At 39.2% G+C, this 20163-nt stretch overlaps 1 protein-coding gene across 4 annotated transcripts in view; it reads right to left on the bottom strand.

Annotated features, from left to right (window-relative positions):
* The window catches only part of ATP8A2 (ATPase phospholipid transporting 8A2), a 340878-nt gene that overhangs the window by 86980 nt on the left and 233735 nt on the right, over positions 1–20163 (bottom strand). For all 4 annotated transcript variants that reach the window (XM_068930206.1, XM_068930209.1, XM_068930207.1 and 1 more), the window contains exons 29-33: positions 19040–19162; positions 17905–17983; positions 14544–14605; positions 14135–14191; positions 9636–9743 (exon numbers count right to left, since the gene is read on the bottom strand). In XM_068930206.1, the coding sequence (XP_068786307.1) occupies positions 9636–9743; positions 14135–14191; positions 14544–14605; positions 17905–17983; positions 19040–19162 (429 nt within the window). The remainder of the gene's footprint in view (positions 1–9635; positions 9744–14134; positions 14192–14543; positions 14606–17904; positions 17984–19039; positions 19163–20163) is intronic.

Genomic DNA, 20163 nt, shown 5'->3' with positions numbered 1-20163 from the left:
CACCACAATGAAAATCAATTGTATAACACTATCAAAGACATTCATCATCACTTCCTCTGACTTTTAGAGCAGTGGAGTGGAGAAACTTCACCTGAATTTGGAAAGACCTTCCCTGAATGCAGCTTCTGTTCAATAAAACTTTTAAGTGGTTATTTCGCATGTTTCTTTGAAATTATGGGCAAAGCAGAAGCCTAAAAATATCCTTTTGGGTACATCTCTACTATAAATACATTCAGAACCCTATAAAAAGAATATTTCTTCCACATCCGAGAATGAAGTGTCAGACATTAGCTCTCCTACCGTATATATGTACAATATTAGATAAAACATTTTAAACAGTTTACATCGATACATAAACCATAGGATTAATAAAAGCAACACCAAAATGAAACCCTTTCATATGTCTACTAAAGCAGATGCTTACTCAAAATATTACTCCAAAGAAGTTCTTGCAAAGGTGAGTCACTTTTTGTACAGTCTAAAATTACACACAGTCTTTATCTACTAGCCACATTATCTTCCTCTCTTCTAGCCCCTCACAGGCATGATTTGCACATCTGTGCAATGACAAGCAATGAACTGAACCTGTAGCGCAAACCTGGGAAGCTAGCTGTTCTTTAGTTTGTCCCCTATACTCCATGGCCTTTCCTCAAACAAGATTTGCCCTAGCTCACAGCTGCATGCAGCATACGGACCGCTACAGGTGGAGCTGACATGCATCTTAGGATATTCTTTCCTAGGAGCCTTCTGAAAACCAGAAATGCTCTGAATACAAGATTTCAACTCATATTATTCCATTACTTTAGAGCACGAGGTGAAGGAAATAAGTGTGATTATTGTGGTATTCCAGGTCCATTTCTTTCAGATGATTTGGCAGCTCCCAGCTGTTGAACAGGGACACAGTGGTAAGAAGTGATCTTTGTGGAAACAAGAAGTGCTGTTCAACACAATGTGTTTGGGCTTTCCATTTTGTTGAAAACAAAAAAGCCATTTGGGGTCAATTCTAACATTTATTTTCCAGTTCAGCCACTATACTGAATCCTCTCTCTCCCAGCATCCTCCAAAAAGCGCTTCATGCTACAGAGAAAAAATATTTTTGCTTATCTACCTTTTTTTGTGCTTGAGAACAGTACTGTCCCCTGAATAACTACAAATCCTGGCTCCAGCCTTCTCTGCATTGACCTGCTGCACTCTACAGTAAGCAGCAAATTTCCTCAGTAATAAGTATCTAATGGAAAAGGGAGATACTTCTGGAACTGTGCTTGTTAAAAGATGCTTGGAAAGAAGTTGCAGTTCTTAGCGGTGGAAAAAAAAACTCACGTGCCAGCAGCAAGCTCCTCAGGGCTGCCATCATTTGTTTTCATATCACAGAGAATAACAGCAGCGCATCTAATCGTGAGTGGGGTCCTTTGTATTTTAAGGTGGTATGTTCCAGACCATCCTATGCTATTCTCTCTCCTTGTTTCCTCCCAACCCTATTGAACTGCATACTACTTTAAAGAAAATACAACGCTCTGGAGGCGTATGTGGTTATCTGCTTAGTGCTGTTGTCTAAACACTGTTATTCTTTTCCACAGACTCCTACATACGCCTTCTGACAAGGTTACTGGTGTAGAAATATCAGCTGAAGGGGTATACACACACGCAAATGAGAAATTGCACTCCACCAGCCCATTAGGTGCATTTTGACTTCCCGCACAGACCACAGGGCACTCCCAAAACTTACAACGTTCAGATTAGAATCGCTTTGTCTTGACCGTATCCATCCTGATGGAGAAGCAATACAAGATGCCATCATCACCGCTGGCTGCTGAGTGCATGGGAAAATCAGCCAGGGGATGGGGTGCACCAGCTGACCCTCCAGCAACGTGCAGGGTACCTGCAAGGCTACTTCACTTCCAGGGTCACTACTTCTGAAGCCAGGGCACCCATGGTTAGTGTTAGAACACTGCAGTAGAGATCATTTCCACTCCTTATGTCAAAACTCGATCCAAAAAGACCTAATATCACGGGGAAAAAGAACGATCTCATGAAACATATACTGTAGGGAGGAAAGGGAATAAGGGTGTATTGTAAATTGATCTGGAAATATTTTCCCATGTAATATTGCTAAGTTTGTCCCTCACAAAAATGCAGTCCAACTAGCACAGGAAAGAACGGTCAAGCCTGGGGGTAGTGCGGAATATGAATTCAGAAAAAAAGAAACACACCCTTAAAAACAAGTAAATTTAAATAAAAATGTAACATATCTCTCCTGTCCCCAAAGAATGAAGGAGAAAATGGCTTCTCAACGAAATCCCATATACTGCTATCTGGGTTCTCCTGCGTCCATCAGAAAATAAGAGATGCCTTAAGTGTGACCTTATTAAGCTATGAAACCACCAATTCCAAATCACAGAAAGTTACCTCCTTCCCTCTAGAACAGATCCCATCTGCTGTTCACGTTATTTTCTAAAGGAACCATGACTTCATTGCTGTGAGCTTTAAATGCTCCTTTAAAATTATCTTTCATAGACATTACCCTGCCACCTTTCCTTCTTTGTCCCCTAGAGATTATGGAAACAGCAGCATATTGAACCCTCCACTTTCATGTTCTCTCTCTTTTCATCCTCATCATGCTACACAAGCCAGGCAGTAAGCCCTGTGTAGGACCAGGATATTGCTCTACGCCTGCACAAAGCCTTCATAGTGCCTGGAACGGGGCTGGTCCCTACGTACAACAACGGCAGATGGGGTGTCAGCAAGTGAATTCATGCAGAGCCAGACCCAAATTTCTCGACCATGAAGCCCTCCAAGCCCACTGTACCCATCATCCATATAGCACGCTGTTAGCCTGCGAAGTTTATTCTCAAAATATGTCAGAGGCTGACAGCTTAGTAAGATGCATAAAAACTGGTTGGCTACTCTCCAGTTATGCTAATTCAAAGAAATAGTTTTTCAGAGGGTTTTGTTTGTTTGTATGTTTTAAATAGGAATGTACATAAATCCTGTTACACACGACATAAACCCACATTGCAGAGCTGTTTGTTTCTCCCAAGCTTCTAATGCAAAATGCAGCAGAAATGGTCTGATCCAGTACAGCAACTCATACGGTCTTAGTTTTTCTAACTCATCAACCTGGCTCGAAAACGTAGTCTTCTGTAGACATGAAAATTAATACATCACCTCTGCTACAATACAGAAGCTACTTTTCTAAATTTAAAAGTCAGCTGTTTCTAATTAAGAAAACATTGACTAGGATATCTTCCAAACACCTTCCCACGAACATGCAACAAGGCTTTGCTCCTTCTAAATATAAGAAAAAGTGGTTTAGGGGAAATTTTGAAGGATATTGAACAATCTCACACTCAAAACTTTGAATAAAGATATAATTTCTGAAGCACAGTCCGTTACCACAGATTTATAATTCTATTCTGAATGAGGGACCTTGTTTCTGTGTTCCTGTGCATAGCTACCCCCCACCCCTAAAGCAACAGATCGGGATAATTCAACAATTACACAGAAGTGTAAACGTCATACGTATGTGCTTTATTTCAATTTAAGCTACTAAGTAGTGTTTAAACTTGTTCAGGCTACCTAATCGCTAAACAGAATTTAGCTAGAGAGCATGGCTAGTGTCCAGGTTACATTGCAATATTTAAAAACAAGGGTTGAAACGCCATGTGTGCTCTCTGTGGAATATACAGGTAAAAAGTTGCTTTCTTATTGTTCTTCCACTTAATAATCTAGCCTAGTAGCCACAGTTCTGCAAGACGGGTATAAAATACCAAAGTGAAGGTGAGCACGTGAAGAATTTAAAGATATTTCAAGGCCAGCTGACCATCTTGCTGTGTGCTGCCAGTTCCAAAGCCAGAACCCATTCTGATGCCCATGGCTTAACCCTATTTTCGTAAGGCTCTGTATAGGGAATGCCAAAACTACTGGGCACAGCTGTAGATAGCGTCTTGCTTTAAAGCCTTCAAGAAATACTTTCAAATGAGAAATAAATCTGGTATATCTTTAAGAAATATTTAGGACAGATTCAGATTCACTGCAGACTTACCAAAAGGTAAAGTGGCATGTTTTGGGGGATAAACTTCTAGAAAATAAGCACATTCTGTTTAATCTACTGATTTCATATTCAGAAGTTGTTTAAAATATTGATTTTATTGCTCTTAATTTTTTCATCTTGTGGTGTATGATAGAGGACAACACCAGGGACCTCAAAAATGACAAACTCCTTTCTGAAAGCCATGTGTGCATCATAAAAACAACATACCCACTCCTTCAACAGATGCTTAAAAACATATACATACTTCATTAGTCTAATTGGTCTGTTCAGAGCACTGTCTAAAGCTGCAGAAAATGTTCCCAAACCACGTTAAGTGCTGGCAACCACTGCGCATAATGACAACAATAAACATGATCAGCAGGCATTAAGGACCTCAATTTGCAGGCAGAAGTCTGATTTCTGACTAACGGCTGAATGATGAATTTCCACAGACCGAAACATTGACACCACAACGCAACATGCAACTGATCGTAGACAAACAAACCACAATCAGAATGGCCAATTTTCTAACTAGCACCAAACACTGTCGAAATATGAGAAGCAAAAGAACAACAACTCAGACCTCTGGAAAAAAATTCAACTGTAGAGGGGAAAAAAACCCAAAATATCCTGGAAAACAGGAAAACATACACTAAGCTGTCAGTATTTAAGCACAGATTTGAAAGAGCCATAACGTGAAGCCCGTTTATTGTGTTGCAACAATGAATATTATCTTGCCTCCAGGTTTTTTGGTTTTGGTTTGTGCTGGTTTTAAGTCTTCTCGTGTAGGTTGCTCAGTCTTTGTCAAGAACTGCACCAGCAAGATTTAGGAGAGTTTCAGACTTGAGGCCAGTTGCGTTACTGGCCATACAACCAGAGTACATTAGACCCTTCAGATCACATTTTCCCTCCTCAAAAAGGCCAAACAACTAATGATATTGGGTGGATCGGTCTTGCTAATGGCACGTGAATAGAAAAGAATGGGAAGCTTTGCTAAGAGAGCAGACCTCTTCTTGAAGAGCCATTAATTTAAATAAGTGCTACTACTGTTACATTACATGAGATCAAGCAGATCTTCCCACTATTGGGATCTTTTAAGAAGCACCCTTAGTCTAGGCAGAGATGATACACAGCTTCCTAAAGTTCTTTGTGTAAGAAATAGCCAAATAACTAAGCAAGAATCTGACCATTTGGCTGAAAAAATGATCTTCTGTAAAGGAAGTGGGCAGCATTAGGAGGCGCAAAGAAAGCCTGGCACCAGCTATGAAAGCCCAAGAGTAGCCCCTACATTCAGCTGTATCCACTGTGCAGAAGTGGATCTGATGGTACAACAATTATTTGGACTGTAGTTTTGATGAATTTCTTCTCAACTGCAATTGTACAAAAGTTACTGGAAAGTGCAACTCCAGCTTCAATCCCTCCAGCCGTGAGGAGGCTGGAAGGCCTCATATGTGAAAGGCATTACTAATGCTGTTCTGAGATCAAAATAACGTGGTCTAAATTCAAAATGATTCTTAAATCCCAGTTCTGAGATATGACTACATACATCACACGGCAAAAAAAAGAAAGAAAAACCTCAAAAAAACCCTAAAAAAACCCCAACCTTGCACTTTGGACTAACCAAAACATATGACCCTCTCAGAAACAGATTAAAATCCCACTTTTTTCACCTCTTTTCTTTAAGGTTGAAAGAGTGCAAATCTCCTTAAAGACATTTTATTAATGAGAAGAACAAGCACCGTTTTTGTCGTTGCCTCATTGACAGTTATATCAAAAAAGGGAAACAGACTGCAAAAATCACAGCTCAATAGTGGATGCTTCAGAGGGGTGAGGGGAACCCCTTACCCCTCAACCTCTCTTAAAACACTAAAAGCACAGTATTGTAGCTTAGGGGTGGGGAAGGAAGATATCTGCTGTTCTTGATCTCAGATAATATTTTGATTAAGTCTTAAAGTTCGATCGCTTTCACATAAAATGTCCTTTTGCATACATGCACTTATGCTCTCAGATACGGGTATATCCACACAGACACTTTCATTCTATACTGCATAATATTATTCCCATAAACCCAAAGTATGCTGCAATTCCCATGAAGAAATCCACGAGAAAAGAATGAGCAGGATTTCACACATATCACTTGTCTGACTCAAGCAACGAATGAACACAAATTGTATTGCTCCTTGCTCCCTTCAGGGCATCATATCCTCCTCCTCCAAGCAAACAAACAAAATACTCCAAGATTATGTGAGGGCAGGACTATGGCTAATGTGCTAGTCAACAAAATATCACTAGATTATTAGCTGCAAGCCCCAAGAGTTCAGAAAAAGGATAACTAAAAAGGCACTCATGTTCTTAGGGCAGCACCTTTCTGTGCCACCTCTTTATTAATGAGTATTAAGCCAGATAGTGCTTTAAAAAACAAACAAACAAACCATAGGCATCCACTTTGTTCAACTACCTATGGTAGTTGATATAGGCAGTGAAGATATAGGCAGTGAAAGGTGGGAAAGGATTGTATCAAATGTTGTGATCCTGGAAGTGCTTGTTTAAAAACAGGCAGCCCCCATAGAAGCATCCTGGCTCCAAAGGCAAGACAAAAACAGGCACTGACTTTTCTCAGTGTCACTGTTCTTTGCAGATCCAGAAAGAATGACTCCTAAAAAAAATACAAAGATTAAAGAAAACCAGAAGAACAGATGGCTTCCTTGGTCTAACATTATTGCAACTGGTACTGTTAAAAATAAATATATTTTGCATGTATGTCTTCAAAGGTCCCCCAAAACAACCAGAAAGTTTATTTCCGAAGTGTCAGACGTCTTGCTATTGGAATACTTCTATTAAAGGGTATTGAGATTTTTATCACAGCTTTGTCTTATTATGTCACACGTATTCTACTACGCATATAGGTGGAAACAAAAGAAATATGTTGTCTCTGACAGCAGAGACAATCTAAGTTGCTTCTTTTTGCCCTCAAGCAGGGAAAAACAGTATTATTTATCCTGTAAGAACGCTCCAGATATAATGAGCAAAAAGAAAAGAAATACTTAGTGAAAATGATTTAATAAACCCCAGCAGAAACAGTGCATCTTTTCACATACTTAAGGGTCAGTGAGGCTCCATGCTGATATTGAATGAATGGATGGAATAAAATATTTTGCATGTCATATGCTTTCTACTTACGGCACAAAGTCCTGGTTGGCATAGACGCTAGATGAGTATTACAGTTAAAAATAGTTCCCTTTTAAGTGTTATACTATTTGGCATAGTATGAGTATCTAACAAATTCTATGGTTCAGTTTATTTAAATAAAGATAGGTACACTAACAATATTTTTAAAAACAAAGCAAAAAGTAAGCTTTTCCCTGTTTCTTGCTGCTTGTTATATATCTTGATTACTTGCAAATGCAGAAGGGAAGACAGTAGGAGCAAAGGAATAGCTTAAATCTTGAAAGAAGGCAGGCAATTCATTTTACAGACTAGAGTCTAGCATGGTCCCAGCTCATTTCTCCAGGAATCGGTATTATTTCAGCAACCAGTTACTCACGATTACTCTTCGTACAAAGGCAGGTCCTAAGCAAGTCCCCTTTATTTAGGGGCTTTCCTTGATTTTGCAAAAGGACAAAGAAAACAAAATCCACTCTTTTCCACTTCTCCTCCTCTCAAACACCATGACAGAGCGGTAGCGCTCATGGTTATTTTTATGTGGAAGGCCATATTATTTATGACTCCCTATCCTCTGAAATGCCTTTCTAGAATTATGAACCACCTTTAATGTCTCTGAGAGCTGACTACTGATCCATGGACAAAGCTCCACAGGTACTGTACTGGACTGCATTTAACAATGCCACTCAATCACTCAATGCAAGTGTTGTATTCTCAGTGCAAATCATCTACAGCAATTTAGCTCAGCATTGATACCTACTAATACCACTTCTCAAGTCATCGTGTCAGGAAAAACAGAGCATAAAATAGTTTAAATAGAAAAACACTTTTAGAATGTATTCAGGCAAAACCAGACTGTTATTAACACCAAGTTATCGTTCCGAGAGCTGTGGTTTATGTTGGAGCAAATGTTGACCACAAACATGATGTGAATTTTGTGGTAGCTGCAATTAAAGGGGAGGGGGGGAAGAGACTTCTGAAAAATGCTGCAAATCCCAAGCTAAAGCATACAGCCTGACCCTCCTCTTAGGAAGGAACAGCTCACCCTATCATTTGAGTATTAGAAGGCCGACACTAATGGCAGCCCTACAAGTCTGCTATGAAGGACAAGTAGTTCGTGGCTCTACACGATACTCGGTCAAATTTCAGCTGGATTTATGGAAGTGTGAATTCGAGGCACTGATGCAGTGTGTGCTGTGAAAGACACAAAGGACACCATGAAATGCTATCAAAGGTGCTAGGTTTCATCTCTGTCAGTCATCCACTTGCTGGTCCCAGGTTGTCAGCTGTCACTCTTTGCTGTAAAGAGCTGTCCATGACAATCTACTATAACCTCCATTATCCCCAGTGTTGTAGCCCAAGATAATAAAATATGTATTAGGTCAGAAGAGTTAACAATGATGCCAGACTGTTCCTGTTGAGTACAGCAAACATGAGCATAACCTTAAAAATCTCTGACTGGGTTCCTAACATGTGGCTTTTTTATATTATTATTTCTGGTACACAAAGATGTCATTTTATGAGTTAAATATCCTTAGATTCTTTGTTAAAACTGTTAGTTCACTTTTCTTCTTTCTGTATAACACCATCTTGGCAGCTTTAGAAACCACTCTAAACTTACTACAAAGTCCCCTTTTCTGGTCCTTTTGACAGCAGTTCTGCTTGTTAGCTTGTTGCTAACATTTTACCATATATTTACTAAGTCCTTCATTGTTCCTGAGAGCCCCTATTTTAAATATGCATGAGGCTCTTGAGTGATTTTGACAGGCTCGTGATTCAATCTACTCACCACGGGCTGAAATAATGACACCGAAGGGAAAATTTCACCACCTGGTATTCAGCTAAGACCGAAGGAACAATTCCAAAACTCCACCAATATTGTAAAGGGACCAGTAACATATCAGCTTCCCTTCCGCTTCTGACTGTCTCAAGGTATTCTCAAGTATGTTCTGCTTCATTTTAAATGAATGCAGGTACAAGGAAACAATACCAAACCACAAAAGATAGAAGAGCAAATCCATGATTAAAAAATAAACAAACAAACAAACAACCACACACACACACACACAAAATCCAAACAAAACTAAATCTGTGTCTGGCATTTTGTTGAACCTAGAAAGTCTTATTAAGAAAGCATTAAAGAGCCAATCTCATTACCATCCAAATCAAGAGAAAATTGCCATATAGTAACTACAGCGCAGTTATGATAAGTATAAGTAGTTATGATGTTACTTTTGAAAAAAGGGAGCCCTTCTAATGAGAAGTTAAATCAACACAAGATTTTTTTTTAAAATGTTAAAATAATGCAGAAGCTCTCTTACTAGAATGTATCTTCTTTACAAGCATTTTTTTGTGTGTTCTAGAAGCAGCAGAGAAGCAACACTGCTGCCTACAGGGTACTATGCTGAGAAACCTGCTCCAGCCGCCAAGTGTCCATACCAACCTGCCCAAGCATGTCCGGCGCGATGGGGAACACAGACCAGATGGCGGAGTAGACACCAAAGAACACCAGCCAGAGCAGCATGCTTCCCCAAACGGCCAGGTGGCTGAACTGCCGATGAGGGGAGAAAGAAGGAGAGTCAACACAGTAACCTTCCTTGCTCTATTTAATGCAGATATTTTCCTGTTCAGGTCTTTGCCAGCCTCACTCAGGCCTATCTACTGTACTTGGTTTTAGGCCAGTAGCATAGATTGTTAAAACAGCAGAAAACAGCTCTCCTTTTTAATCTTTGCGTCCTGACAGGGCAGATAGATAGGCTTCTCAGCCAATTTGTCTTACTCCAAAAACTCATCAGATTTTCTTTCGAACTCTGCCTGTGCTCATCAAGCTCCTGGTTCCCATTTTACACATGCCAGGTTGAATGCACACATCAAGGAAGATTTTTTCAAAGGCACGGGTTAAAGTTCACACTGACAAATCCTTCATGTCAGAGCGTATGCATATAAGCCATGTGCCCCACTCATATCTGTCACTGTGGAAGATTCAGGGCTGTGTGATACACCACCACCCAAGCAATCAGCATCTCCTGATTAGCTTTTCTTTTCCTTGCTAAAAAAAAAAAAAGAAAGAAAGAAAGAAAGAAAGAAAGTTCCAAGTGATTTACACATTTGCAAGGCAATTTACATCTTCACTGGTTCTTTAAACTGTAGATTCCCGAAGAGTTAATGAAAGTAATACCAAAATGATCAAGAGTACGTCCAGCAAAGAGATGGTTCATCTCATGGCATTAAGGAAAATCAGCTTGCCTACACACACAAAATATTTTGCTGTTTAAGATGATAAGCTGTTTTACTATCACATTACAGTGGATGGAATCAGTAATTTAAGTTGTAAAAAGCAACTGAGCTCATTATTGGCTCTAACTTTTTGGATGCTAACAACTCCCATTGCTGATGGCTTTGGCTCCAACTCAGAGAAGTACCTGCATAAGTCTTAATTACTAATTACAGACTGATTTAGAAACATGGCAAAGAATTTGTGTATTCGTTGCTGTGGTGGACATAGCGTGACTTAGTTCTCACCTTTATACTTTTTATTTGTTGACTGTATTTTTTGACTTTTTTTTTAATCTTAGAGACTGTCTGAGAAGCAAAGAATGTCTAATTGCATGTGTTAACCGTGTTCTGCTTGTTGCAAGGTAGACACAAACTTCTGGAAGGATGAGAGGATTGCTCCTTCCCTTGAAGGAACTGAGCGTCCTCAGCAAGGAGGGTCTTCTAGCGCACAGGTAATGGGGAGAAAAAAAAAAAAAGGAGAGGATAAAAAAAAAAAGCAGTGAGTCTGCAGTACCAGCGCACACTGGCAGATACTTGTGAGCAATTGGAGGCTACCTTACAGTAGAAGCACTCATACAGCAAAACTTTAGAGGTGATGGAAGGAACATACTCCAAGCGACTCCCAGAAAGCTGGAATTTTGTTCAACCCTGAAAGTTGCTGGACTAAAGAGCAAGACATAAGATAGGCTCCTGCGTGGAGAAATGCAGTGTCAGGAAGGACTTCAAACTTTTCTATTGAATCTGTTTCACCTAGGAAATCTGACTTTTTTTTAAAGCAGCCCATAGTCATTTTGATCTGACTTGAATGTGAATAAACCAGTAAGAGGCTAGTTTGAGGGTTTTTTTTTTTTTTTGTCTTGTGGTATTTTGGGGAGGGGGTGATCCTGAAAAAAAGGACCACCTCACATCAAGATTCTGGCTAGGAGAAAGCCCTGCCACAATGGATAGCTGTGGTGCTCAGCTCCCCAAAGAACAAGCACTTGGGAGGCTGCTGCAAGACTTTGTCTTAAAGAAGAGCAGCTCCACGCACTGGCAGGACAAGAGCACCAGCATGCCAGCACTGCTTTCCTATGAGAGAGTCTTCTGCAACGATGACTGAAGCCACAGCCTTCTAAACAAGGGTCCAGGAGACCTGGTACAGCTCAGACTGATGCTTCCAAGCTGCAAACTTCTGCAGGTTTTACAATTAAAAACAGTAAAGATAAAAGCACACAAGGAAATCAATTTAAAACATACTCTTACTTTGTAGGAAGTATACTTAGGCTAGTGAAATGGTGTCTTCAGTTTTTCCACTCTCTCCTGCCTTCCTTACCATTCTGCTTGTAAAATAATTCTTGAGTTTTGCAGCTCTTGCCCTTTCTGGCTCAGCAAAAAGTTTGCTCTTTTTATATTTTCATTGCCTTCTTCTCATGACGGCCTAAGTCATCTCTCCCCCTGCATCTCCCTTTGCACATCTCATACTTGTCCTTGCTTGCATAGATTCGCTACCATTAGAGGAGCCTCTGCTTTCAGAGAGAGCCCTCCTTGTCCTGCCTGAAGTCATTTCTTAGACACTCACCCACCAAGCTTTGCACTGTTGATTCTCCACTGAAATATCTATCATTTACTCCTGGAGAATTCATGTGCAAAGCAGAAGTGAGTCTTTCAGAAGCATTAAATCAGTGACAGTCAGGGAGAGGTGAGGGAGGGGAAATCAGGGCTCTCATACATAAAAGCTGGACACACTCTATGGCTATCCCTTGTGTCCTATTTATCTAAAATAGCTCATAAGGTATGGTAAGACAATGAAGCAAGCTGCAAGTGTTTTGGAAAAAGCTTACTGCAGCGCTCCAGATAAGCAGCATGTAACAGAAAGCTGCTCTGCACAGCTCCAATGTGCAGATTTTGTTATGCATCATGTTATCACTTTTACCAAAGTCATTCTTTCCACACTACCTACTGGATATACTAGGCTCCTAACCACTTTCGGTCTGCGTCATTTATTTAGAGCTTTCAGCTAAACCCATCATGTTCTCCCAAGTGGCAAAGTGTTCCTCTCGCTCTTAAGAGCAAATGGCATGTAACCAATCCACTTGATGATGGAAAAGGGGCTTAACTCATTGTTGTACATTTAATACTCTTTAAGTAACCCAAAGATTCTTTGTGTGTGGATTCACTCACAGCTGAAACAATAATTGTAATCAACATCAGATTCCAAGATGAAGCGAGTCATTGACAGGAATTAGAAAAAGATTGATTCTAAACACAAAGACTTTTCTGTGCGTAACAATACTTTATCGATAAAATCCCAGTGTTAGACAACACTGGGTTCTACTAAACCTTATGGTACCTTTTCAAATAAATTAGAAAAAAAGGGGGATCATAACTACCCCCACGTGCCTGAAAAGATATCAGTTTTCCAGAGGAGGGGAGCGAGGGGGAAGCTTCAGATTAATAACTGCGTAACAGGATCTAAAGAGATTCACATGCCTCATTGCAGATTTAGGTACGTCCTCCTCTAGTGCATGGGGGATTCATTTGCTTTTAAATACTTCTGCATTTTAAAATGTTGGTATTTGATATAAAACTTACGCATAAGCAACAAAAAAAAAGAACTGATTTTATTTTCAGAAGAGAAAATGAGGCAGCAAATATTAGCATTTTCCAAATAATTAAATAACCCTTACAGATAGCATTTCATCTTTAAAATTCAGAACAGACATCAGCTCATTAATCTTAACAATTCCTCTGTGAGGAATGAAAGGAAATATTTTACAACTAACTGAAGCAACGAGGTTACAAGATTTAGCCAAGCTCCTCCAGGAAACCAGGGGAATAATATGGGACTCCTCAGAAGACCTTAGTCTTGAGGATAGAATGTCTTAGTATGTCATGAAAACGAGATGCCAGTAAGGTGTCTCAAAGGTGCGGAGAAACAGACTCCACCAAAATCAAGAGGTCATTGTTTTTAGAGGGGCTGGAGGAAAGGAAGGAGACAAAAGTGTTGAAGAGTCACCAGTGCAGAAACTTCCCCCAGTATTCTTGGGAGGTCACTGCCCTGCCATAGAGCCTGACACCTACCGATAATACAGTATTCGGTCATTGAAAGTAAATGACTTAAATCTGGGAATCAATGACTGTTTGACTAACATCTTTTATTTAGTTAGTTTTTAAAATTTCCAAACAAAAATCTCATCCTAGTCAGCTCTTCACTAGCTTTGAAAGAGCTTTTCATAGACCATTTGTTTATTTGTGGGCAGACACCTTGCATTCAGTATAGCATTTACTGTTTTCAAAGAAGCTACAGAGTAAAAAATACGTTGCTCGTGCTCTTTTCTTAAAGAATTATACTAGTATGCTGATTTCAGAAAACTAGCAAGTTTACTGATATCGATAGCATTATGCCGAGGGTAACCACTCTTAATTTTGAATAGCTAGAGATGCTGGCAAAATACTTTTACTTCCTGTTTCAGACAAGCTGCCCTTTTTATCATGTATATCAGGTCATTTAAGCAGTGTTCATTTTCCTCTCCCATCCTGTACCTATAGAAGTTAGCAGGTTATCCTCAAACGAAAGATCCAGTTAAAACACTGCAGCCCAATAATTTTTCGTACTCCTTTTCTATATTAATATTCATTAGAGAGAAAGATATGCTGATAAAATAAAAGATATTTAGAAGTACTTACTCTAGTCCATGCAGTTGTTTCTAAGCCAGCCTTCAAACAAACAGTAACTACAACATACTGCAAGGAAAAAAGAAAATAACAATGACTTCAGTACTAGCACCCTCAAATTCACATATCTTCATGCCCAATCTCCCCCTCCACCTTGAAAAAGTACTTTCATTCATGTACCAACCCATCCCTTGGGGCCTTGGCAGGGTGGGGTGGGAGAAAGGGCAGAGCAGAAGATACTGTTGGTGCACATCTGCAAAAAAGAAATGAAAAAAGGGGGGAAAAAATCATGCACTCAACACAGATCTGATTTTGATTTCACTTGTACACTTCTGTTGTACACCATTTTCTGATAGGGTAAGAAAACTGTAAAACAATTCTACCGTTCAGAAAGATTGCTAGGTCACACAAACAAACTTACAGTGTAAACTATGTTTCCAACAAATAAGTAGTCAATTCCCTGGCCATTTGTGAATACAGCATCTGAAAGAAAAAGAAATGATCATGTTTGATAATCAGTTTATCAACAGAACGGATAGGATAACAAGAAGATGATTTTCAGGAGACAACTACATAATAACTTGTCCCAACCTTGAATTTGTAGTATGTCTAAAAACACTGTTAAAAGCTATGAGCTATTGGCAAAACAGAGGTTGTGCTAAACAAGGCTTCAGGCACTGTATGTCCTGATATAGCACATCTTGGTTGCCAGAAGCTGTTTTAGCAAAAGGGGAAATGCTTGCTAGGGACTAACATAAAAACTGTAAGAGCTGAGGCATGGCAGTGTCACTTTTTCTGTGCCTATCTGCTCTGAACTACCCATTGACATCTCTAAAATATTCCATTATTTGCTGTGCCTAGAAAGTAGCTCTGTAACACACCAGCTAAGTTGTAGTGAAATAGAGCTGAATTAAGAGAAAATCACAAAAGATTAATCATAAAAGACATATAACCTCTAAACTATCTTACTAGAGGTTAAAGCATTGACTGAACAGCATTCAGCCTTCCACACAAGCCTTTAAGTCAAGTGTGCAGAAGGGTAAGTACACATTAATTTATCATCCAAAAGTGCCAACCTTGGCAATACTTCAAATGCCTGATTAGTCATTCTTAGCTCTTGCTGAATAAAGCCGGAACCCCGTGACAGCGCACTCGACAGCCTCACTAACGCCAAATGAACTCATACTCAGTGGAACTTTCAAGCATTACTCAGGCATGATCAGTATTGCTATTTTCACAGGTTTTAAGACAACTGCTAGATAAATACACAAACAGTGAGGATGAAAAAGGCTTAAGATAAAACCTTGGACTTGGTCCTAAACACACATTGCCCAGTACAGTGCTTCTGCTAGGACTGTACTACTTTGTTAAACTGGAACCATCTACTTATGTAACTGTGTTCCTATGTAATAGGTCCCAGGATAGGAGATTTTGAAATCTATAGAGAAACGTCTGCAACAGCCTGATCTCTGCAGTCAGGATGCTGTCTAACACACAGGTGAAAAGCCTATAAAGTTGACCATGCAGTTACCCCAAGCTACTTGTAGCAGCAAACCATAACAATTGCAGCATGGGATTGTCACTGAAGAACTAACAGATCTGGAATATTTGCCAGAAGTTGCCAGATCTATATCCCCACCATCCCTTTTGTTTTCAAGCTTGTCTACTACAAAACAGCAGCAGATATACTGTTCACTAACAGTGCAACAGGATGTAAATCCTGAGCCATTTTAGTTGGGAATTAGTTTGGTTTTCAGCCACTGGTATCTTCCCCTGGTATTCCACAGCCTCTGACATTTACCACATCGTTTCCAAGCACACAAACTTTCATCAGCCGCTTTGCTCTGTCCTAACATCAACGAAAAAGATAAAGAACATTAGAGCATCAGGCCTTCCATGTCCAGTGAATCCTGCTCATGCCAGAAGTCTCAGTTTATAAAGAAAGAGGCATACCTAAATACATATGGATTTTGATGGATCTAGAATAACCTGACCTAATAACTCCGCCAGTATGTTGCTCTAGTACAGCATCACAGGGTGCATTTAAGTAATCAAATAACTTTTTAGTGTGAGCCTCATATTTTTAAAGTTATGTTTTAATGTAGTAGTTTAATGTATTTCTTGCAGTGATTTCCATGACCTTGCACTTTGGAAGGCCAAGGGGTCCTGAAAGGAACGGTATTTTTGTTAATGAGAACAGCAGGATGTCCAGTGAACAGTTATTTCCAAAGCTATACAAGCTCCCATTCATTGAATATACACACTTCCCATTCTAAGGAACTCAAGAAGTTAAAGAACATGCCAGTGTGAACGACACGTTTTTGTCTGCGGCACTGAAAATTCTTTTTCACTTGGAAATACAAAGAAACTTAAAAATTCAGTATTCCTTCCTCTCTGGAAAGCGAATCAAGCTACCTATTCAAATGATCTCAGAAAGTATGCTATGGTTTCAGTGGATGAGTCTTACCATTTCATCAGTGAAATTAAGAGTGCATTATTTAGTGAAGAACTAAACAGTTAGAAAAATACTTATAAAAGACTAAAACAAAAATTGTATTTTTCTTTAGCTGTAATCAGCCTAAAATAGTTGAAGCAGAATTTAAAGAAGAGCTACTCAAGATTAACATTTCCTATTAAAACTGTGAAACAGAACAACTCCCCCGCCCAAAAAAAACAAAGCCCAACCAACCAAAAAGCCCTTCCCCACAAAAGTGAATAAACAGAGCTCAAAGCCCACATACAGAGGAAAGGGAGGTTCCCTTCTCCTTGTACGGTCTATCACACAGTGTGTGAAGCTGTCACTGAGAATATGATATTAAAGTTTTACTCAGCCAGGTCGAGAGAAATGTGAGCTTGGCTCCCACATAAGTATCTTTACCATCATGCCTCTTTGATGTGAGCGTCCATCCTTCTCTCCTTTTGCTTCACCACCCCCCCAAGTAATCCCTCCTGGAGCTGAGAAAGTTTTGTTGAGATTATTATGTTCCTGGAAAAACTTTCAGTTTTAGATAAAAAAAAATGTGGTTTTAGATAAATAGTCTTCCCTCCCCTCTCAGCTCTTAAAATTCTTGATCTGATCAAGTCCCATTTCTTAGGCAGTAAAACCCAAAAGATTTTCCTGCCCATGACACTATACTGTAAAGCTAGGTAGGAAACATACGGGATTTACTGTCCCTTGATATACCATGTGGTTACATCACCTTCCATGAAAACTGGACTTAATGAACTTAGTTTGTACAAACAACATCCTGTTTTCCTAATAGCTTGATCTGGTCTGCTTCCATTCCAACCAACTCAGCTTTTTAACAGACTTACTTCAACAGTAGTGAAAGCTCTCTATTTTATCCTACGTTTTAGAGCATGCCATCATTGAACGGGAAAGTTCTAATGAGATATAAAGCAAACTGTTGCAATGCAGATACTGTAAGAACCACTATAAAAACATTCTACACTAAAAATTTCAGATTACAGAAAAAATTACAGAAACAATTAGAGAAAAAAATAGACATTGTATAGAACATGACTCTATTCCAATACATAAATTACAGCCTTGACAAAAAGTCTTATGTATTAAAGTCACTACACGAACAAAATTTTATTTTAAATAAAGAGTAAATTCCGAAAGCCACTAGATAACTCGCCAAGTTCAGCAGCTATAACCTAGCGGACTGTCTGTCTTCATGATTTTCTTGGAACTTGTCATGACCTCCAGCTCTGCAAACACACTGGCTCTAGTATGACTGACCATCAGTTGCTGACGTATGAAATAATGAAGCAGTTACCATGCTCCAGCACTTTCAGTGGAAACCAGAAGAGAATGATGGAATGGATCAGGGCATTGATGCAGTGACCCCAGAAAACCTGAGGGAAAACAAACCAAGAAGTCAGTAACGTCCAAAACTCTTGACCTCTCACCAACTCCCGACAAACACTTCATTGTGTAGTTTAGACTCAGACATAATGTTTTTCCCAAAGTGAAATACCTAAGCTTCCTTAAGACGTATTTCCTCCTACAATTTCTGCTCTATCACAAGAAAATACTAGCTCAGTTGGACAGCTTTATTTTAACAAGTTAAAATATAATGGACAAGCATACTTGCAATTTAAGATCTTTATCACAACACAGCAAACAGATGGAGTCACCTTTCTTTAATTACCTCAAAGAATGACTTTAAAAGACTAATTTACTACCATGAAATGTTCTATTTTCTTTTAATGGGCAAATGCTTTCTATGTTCTGCAATTTTTAAACTTATAGATAATGCAGTTTTGCACAAGCCAGAGCTTTGCATAATCTATTATTTCCTCCTCCTTCCTCTCCAGTCAAAGCAATTTCATAGCTTCTTTTTTTCTGAGTACATTTAAATGTGCCTGTTAGGGAACAAAAACAGAACCCCAAATGCTGGCATTTTCTTCCGTGTAAAAGAGTGAAATGAAATAAAATGTGTTCTTAAAGACTGAAGAGCAAAATAATCCGATTCAAATTTTATTTTCTAAAAGAACCATAGAAATAGAAAGCCGAGTTGTGAAAAAGCCCTCTACTAGAGAGGGTTATGGCATTTTCTGTATGAAATAAAATCCAGGGAAGATTATCTAGCTCCTTTGAAAATGGTAAGTTGTGAATTGAAAAATTCATATTCAGATACAAATCTTAATTTGATTCAAAGTTTATGGGTATTTCAGTACAAGTTTCAGTTCAAGCCATACCTGGCAATTCTTATTTAAGAACAATTATTTTTTAAGTATACTCCCTTTGAAAAGAACTGAGGCAGAACAACCCTGATCTCAGTGGCATTACCCTTGTGTAAAGCAGGAGTAACAGCGGGGAATAAGAACCCTTGAGACAGAGAGAGAGAGAGACTTGGAATACAAAACCAGCTGGTAGTTACTGTTAAAGAAACAGACACTGTCCCTTACCCTTGTGTTGAACCCATCTGCATTTTGAGTAATTTTGTATAGCTGTGGAAATCTAAGCATGCTATCTTGAGTACATGATCGTTCAAAAATTCCCAGAGTAAAGGGTGGCAACGCTGTGAAAATCTGCAAAGAAAGCAAATGCTAATTAAAAGCAGCTATTAGTTTTAAGTGGATCTCAGATAATGTTTCAGTATTGAGACAACGGCAAAATTCCCAGAGACTTCAGTGAAGACATATTACCAACTTGTGTGTTATTTGACATAATTTTTCCAACATCCAAACAAGTCCAAACACGAATTTCAGCAATTCATAACTCTCAATATTGACCTAAAGACAAAGAGGCATGAAAGAAAATTCTTGCCCCTAACCAATTAGCCTAAACACAAGAAGTTAAGCATCAGTAGGTTGTGATATACAAGCTAATCTAGTCAGGGTAAAACTCAAACTGCAAAAGAAAGACAACACGTACATTTTAGAAAAAGCCTTGTGGGAGTTGGTTCAAATATAGCTGCAATTGTAGCCATAATTAAATATGTAATATTTAAACTAAAGCTAAGTTTATAGACAAAGCAAATGTGGAAATCACATTAAAAAGATCTACCAAAAAACAAGGGCCATTCTGTATTTTCACTTTGGGGATTCTCCAGTCAAGCATAAACCGATAGGAACTAGTTAACTGTACCATGGGTCGGTACTACAGGCAGACAGACACCGAGATGACCAAGCTTCAGGAGTTTGCCAGGAGAGGCAGCACAACGCTTTGCCAGGAGCACATTAAATTAGCCTCTGCTGAGTCCCGCTTTGCTGTTCTTAAGTGTTTCCAGGATCTGAGGTAGCGCATTTGAAGCTGGCCTGGGCATCTACACTTCTCGCAGTCTGCAGGCACAACGTGAAGTAATACCAGTGTGCATGTCTCACTATTAACCTCCGTTCACTTCCCTTTACGTTAACAGTTTATATTGGAAAAATCATTTCTAATTTTTTTTTTCAAACCTTTTGAGAAGTGTTCAGTCAGCAGCTTCGAAATAAGACCCACTTTTACCATGTACTACTTTTTTTTTTTGCAAAAGCGGGCCATGGTTCCAACCAGCAACGAGTTGGCAGTCAGAGAACATATGCTGAAG

The sequence above is a fragment of the Struthio camelus genome, chromosome 1 (genome assembly GCF_040807025.1).
Source record: "Struthio camelus isolate bStrCam1 chromosome 1, bStrCam1.hap1, whole genome shotgun sequence".
In the NCBI taxonomy this organism is placed as follows: domain Eukaryota; kingdom Metazoa; phylum Chordata; class Aves; order Struthioniformes; family Struthionidae; genus Struthio; species Struthio camelus.
The sequence above is the reverse complement of the archived record's forward strand: the minus strand, read 5'-3'. Positions and strand labels throughout refer to the sequence as shown.